Genomic DNA, 5,630 nt, shown 5'->3' with positions numbered 1-5,630 from the left:
TACAAGAATGGGATGTATTTACTTGGTGGTACATACAGGCAGCCATCGCAAAAGACATGGAAAAATGTCTATGACAGTGTTTTTCAAATTCCAGTTCGTGCTCCAATAACAGGTCATAAAATAAACTTAATGAGTCTCCCATCACTTACTTTTTTTTTTTTTTAAACCAAATAGGCCAGAATAGATAATATTAGAGCGCATCACAGGTGGTAAAGGTACTTACTGTGAAACTTTGGTTCCGGTTATATGGGTAACTGGGCCATGTTATAAAATCTGTGTTTTTATCGTGGGATCACAGTCAAAACATTTCAAAGACCAGAGGTTTACAGTGTACTATACGATAGGATTACAACAGTACAGATACTCTTCAACTTCCAAAGAAGTTATGTCCTGATAAACCCATCGTAGTTGAAAATATTGTAAGTCAAAAATGCATTTAATACATCTAACCTAACAAACATCATAGCTTCACCTAGCCTACCTTAAACATGCTCAAGACACTAACATTAGCCTACATTTGGACAAAATTATCTAATACAAAGTCTATTTTATAATAAAGTATTGAATAGCTCATGTAATTGATTAAATATTGCACTGAAAGTGAAAAACAGAATGGTCGTGTGGGTACTTGAAGTACGGTTTCTTTTTTTTTTTTTCAAAGATGACCGGTAAGGGGATCTTAACCCTTGACTTGGTGTTGTCAGCACCACGCCCAGCCAGTGAGCGAACCGGCCATCCCTATATGGGATCCGAACCCGGGGCCTTGGTGTTATCAGCACCGCACTCTCCCGAGTGAGCCACCGGGCTGGCCCGGTTTCTATTGAAAGTATATTGCTTTCACACCAAACGATAAAGCCAAAAAATCATAAGTTGGACTATCGTAAGATAGGGATGTCTGTATAAAATACTATGTGTGAGACCAAGCCTGGAAGGGAATACACAGAAACAAAGATAGGAAGATTGGTAGCCTAGAGGATGCTGCTTCTCATTTATAAGTTCTCTGTATGTTTGTAGGCTGTTCTTACAATAAAACAAGAAAAATGAGTAAGAACACCAGGCAAAAAAGGAGGAATAACAAAAGAAGGCCATTATCAGATCCCAAAGAGTCAAGGGGCTCAAGATAGGAGTTTCCCGAAGGAGTAGGGTTCCAGGTTGAGCCTTGAAGAATGGACAGAATTTGAACGGAAAGGGGTGGGTTTTCGACCTAAAACCGGGAGGGGTGGTGACTGGTGGATGAAGAGCACAGAAGGAGAGGATGGGGTTTTAAAAAGGATCTCAGTAATGAGAACCAGCTTTGAAATGTGAAGAAAAGGGGCAGCTCCATCCCCTGGAGGCCGCTGTTCCTCCCCCAGCCGCTTACCCTCTCCCGCCCCTAGGCTGAGGCCTCAAACTAAAGGTTGCCCCTTATAAACATGGCCGCTCAAAGGAGCCGTGCCCCTCATCAAGATGGCGGCCACGGTAGTCCCACCTCTGGCTGGTTTGGCTGCCAATGAGCGAGAACTACGAAGACTTGCGCATGCGTGGTGCGACTCGGTGGGCGAGTCCAGTAACGACTAGGGGATCCCGGCAAGTAACATGACTAAAAAGAAGCGGGAGAATCTGGGCGTCGCTTTAGAGGTGAGGAGGAAGTAAGGGTTGAGTTACAACATCAGTTGCCTTCTTCCGGCCGCGGGGTAATGGGTCGGCAACGGCTGTAGGTTGGAGAAGGGGTCCAAGGGAGGAAGGGAGGTCGACGCGGATTTGGGAGAGGAACGCAAGGAGTGAGAGGGCCCGAGAGGTACCTGGAGGCGAGAGGGCACGACGGGGACCCTGGAGGTTAGGGAGCCCCGAAGTAGGCACCAGACGGGGGAACTGGAGGCGAGGAGACCTCCAGAGAGGAAGAGACGTGGAGGTGAAGGGAAGCCCCAAATAAAACAGAGCACAGAAGTGAGGGGACATGGAAGTGAGGAAGACCTGAGGAGAGACATGTAAGTGGAGAGTTACCAAAACGAATGGGTTCTCAGAGGTGAAGGGGACCCCAGAGGAGGAGGGACCTGTAGATGAGGGGAATTCGCAAAGGGCTATGACGCAAAGGCGAGGGAGCTCGTACTGTTTAGTATATTACTAGTGGCTTAAATATCCCAAGATGAGAAGTTTTTCCTCTACGGTACCAAAACTTGTAGCTTGAAAATTACGTTGGGAACCTTTGGGAATGCGTAAAGAGAGTGCTGGAATTGGTGATGTTACTGAAGAACTTCAAAATAATTTACTGCATATGGAAGAGAATGAAAACTGACACATATGGAGTGACTACTATATGCTACTTTCACTTGCATGCTGTTAATCCTCACTGCAAGCCTGTGAGATTTGTACAGATGAGGAAACAGGTTTCAAGTAGAACCCAGGGTGAAGTGGTGGAGGAAGTGGAGTTGAGAATCAAGCCTAGGTGGTCTTCCTGGAAGTGCGTCTTGTTTCCCCCATTTCTGTTTCCTTAGAACATCCTCCCAGACGCTGCAAGAGAGGTACAAGGCAGTAGCCTTCTTATGGCTTACTACCTCGTTCAGTGATTCTCAAACTTAAGAGTGCGTTGAGTCACTTATACAGCTTGTTAAAAATGGTGAGTCAGCAATTATTATGTGTCAATTAAAAACAAAAGAATGAACAATAAAAAACAAAAAAAATGGAGTGCTGAACCCTGTCCCCATCCTGAGTAATTCAGTAGGACTTGGGTGTGCATTTTTAACAAGCCACACACACCCATGCTGATGCAAGTGGTTTTAGTAGTACCCCTTGAGAAATATTGGCCTACTTAGTAGGAAAAAAGATCGATGGAAATGTGAATCTCCTAAAAGAGAATAGTTTATGAATGGTGAAATGAGATGGCATTCTGTAGTGGGAAGAGTATTGACTTTATAGCCCGTTTTAGGGCACAATCAGTGGCTTTAGGAACAAAGTTTGGTTTTTTTTCTAACAGGCTATAGCAGGGGTCAGTGGAGGTCTGTAAAGGATCAGATAGTAAATATTTTAGGCTCTGTGGGCTATAAGGTCTGTTGCAACTACAGTGGATCCTCATTATTCATGGATTCCACATTTGTGAATTTGCCTACTGGCTAAAATGTATTTGTAACCCCAAAATCAATACAGCACTTTTGCAGTCATTCACGGGAAAATGCAAAGCAGTGGGAAAAAATTTGAGTCACCTGAAGTCCACCTTCCCAGCTATGGTCAAACGAGATTCTTTGCCTTCTTGTTTGAGGTGTCGTACTGTAAACAAGTGTCCTCTTTGTGGCCTACTTAGTGCCACGTTTTTGCATTTTTGAGCTTTTTATTGGTAATTTCGCTGTTTAAAGTGGTGCCAAGCATAGTGCGGAAGTGCTGTTAGTGTTCCTAAAGTGCAAGAAGGCTGCGATGTGCCTTACAAAGAAAATAGATTTCATAGATAAACTTTGCTTAGGCATGATACAACTCAGCACTGTAATATTCTGTTGGCCTTGAGTTCGATGTCAATGAATCAACAACATAAATAAGGTCTCTTTAAACAGAAACACGCATAAAACAAGATTTGTATGGATCTGTGATGAAAACGTTGTGACTAGAGGCTCACAGGAACCTAACTTGGTTCAGTATTTGTTAATTCACTGTTGGTATCATCTTTCTAGAACATAACTACCATGAATAAGGAGAACCAACTACTCAGACTATCATAACACAAAAGTAGCTATAGGCAATATGTAAATGAGTGGGTGTGGCAGTATCCAATAAAACCTTTTACAAAACAGGTGGTAGACTGTGTCTCACAGGCCATAGTTTGCCAGTCCCTGGTCTAGAGTACCAGGACTGGAGGTTTGCCAGATTCCCGCCATCTTGTGGCTCTGCCATCTTCCAGGACCTTACCACCTTATCAGTGAAACCAGGACACACCCCATCGTGGCTACTAGTGGGGGAAGAGAGAGAGTGGAGGAAGCACACCCACTGTGTGAAGGATCCTGGGCCCAAATGGCTCACTTTCCATTGATAAGAATTAAGATGCTTGGCCCCACTTAACTGCTTGGGGGGGCTGGGACATGTGTTTATCAGCCAGGTGGCCACAGGCCCAGCTACAGCTTGATTACTATGGAACAAGAGGCCAGCGTGTTTTAGAGGACAGCCTGCAGTCTCCACCACAGGTTGCACCTCACCCTACAGCGTGGTTGTGAGGATTAAATGAGACAATATGTGTGAAGTGCCTAGCATGTGCCTGGTGCAGGATGGCTAATCAATAAACGGTATAGTAGCCTTTGTAGTTCTTTTGCATCCTTCCACCATGGCTAAGTCAGCCCCCTTGTTCAGGCTTTAGTTTCCTCATCTGTAACATGAAGGACTTGAACTTCACCAGGGGTTACAAACTCACTGTGGTCCAAATCTTTTCTCTGGCTGACAGATTTTTAAAGTGTTTTTAACGTGGTGGGACGTGTATTGTGTCTTATACTGGGGTAGATTTGCTCATTTTCCCTCTGGATACCTCTGTATTTATATTTGCCATCTTGGTCTTTAAGGCTGCTTTTTGTTTGGATATTCGAAGATTTAAGATCTGTAACTGTGTGCCCCAGAAAAAGCCTGGCATCTGGCTGTCTCTCCATCTTGCTCCTCTGTTGCCCCCAGCGGGTCTGAGTGTTGAATGTGCACTGATGCTTGTAGCAGTAGATATTGTCCTCTTATTAAAAGTCTTGTGCTCAGAGCCAATGAAGTGGTGATTTAATCAAAAATGTTTGTTAATCTGACGAGTGCAATAAAACCCCCACAAGTGAGTGATCTCAGCACCTGCAAACAGTCTCCACTTGTTGTAATGAAGCAATTACCAAGCAGGCAGCACTCACCCTGAGGGCTTGCTCGGCCAGCTGTACCAGGCAGTCACCTTCTAGGACAACCAAAGCACCTTCTCACCTCCCCCACTCGTAGTTCCTTTTGAGGCCTTTTTATACAACTCATTTGCCACTTTGTGAGATCACAGAGTTGGAAGAAATTGGCTGTGAGTTTTAGCTTCTGAGAGTTTATTTGGAATAATAAGAGAAAATTATAGTTCAGATGAGAAATCACCAGGCCTGGTACTGATTTTAATGTTGTGTTGGAGGAGGGAAAGGTTGCACTTCAGTCTAAATTGATAGGAGGATTTTGGCTGATGTAAAATCTGGTTTTGTTTTTTTTTTTTCTTGATCTCTGATAGTAATAAGCTGTTACTTGGTCATTGTACTTTTCTTTTATAGCTGAACCATTCAACCTGGTGTCTTTAGATGTTTCAATGGCCAGTTGGTGTTAAGTTAACAGATGTATGGTATTTGAGTTGACATCTTAAAGGGAATAACTTGGTTGGATCTGGTCCTTAGTACAAAAATCTATCATTCTGGAAAGGCTTTGGCTATAAGTTACAGAAAACTGACCTTGTGACTTAAGCAAATATGAGTATACCTTTTTACTCATAGAAATTTGTAGGTAGGGGCCGAGCCCGTGGCGCACTTGGGAGAGTGCGGCACTGGGAGCGCAGCAGTGCTCCCGCCGCGGGTTTGGATCCTATATAGGGATGACCGGTGCGCTCACAGCGTTCACTGGCTGAGCACGGTGCGGCTGGTCTCAAAAAGGACAAAAAAAAATGAGAAAAAAAAAAAAAAATTTGT

At 44.0% G+C, this 5,630-nt stretch overlaps 1 protein-coding gene across 1 annotated transcript in view; it reads left to right on the top strand.

Moving 5' to 3' along the window:
• The first annotated feature begins 1,525 nt into the window (after positions 1-1,525).
• The window catches only part of CCDC167 (coiled-coil domain containing 167), a 15,733-nt gene continuing 11,628 nt past the window's right edge, over positions 1,526-5,630 (top strand). The window contains exon 1 of the mRNA XM_008568437.1: positions 1,526-1,617. Within this exon, the coding sequence (XP_008566659.1) occupies positions 1,576-1,617 (42 nt within the window). The 5' untranslated portion in view covers positions 1,526-1,575. The remainder of the gene's footprint in view (positions 1,618-5,630) is intronic.

This window comes from Galeopterus variegatus, unplaced genomic scaffold, assembly GCF_000696425.1.
Source record: "Galeopterus variegatus unplaced genomic scaffold, G_variegatus-3.0.2 Scaffold409, whole genome shotgun sequence".
Taxonomy (NCBI): Eukaryota; Metazoa; Chordata; class Mammalia; order Dermoptera; family Cynocephalidae; genus Galeopterus; species Galeopterus variegatus.
This window is presented reverse-complemented; position numbering and strand designations above follow the sequence as displayed.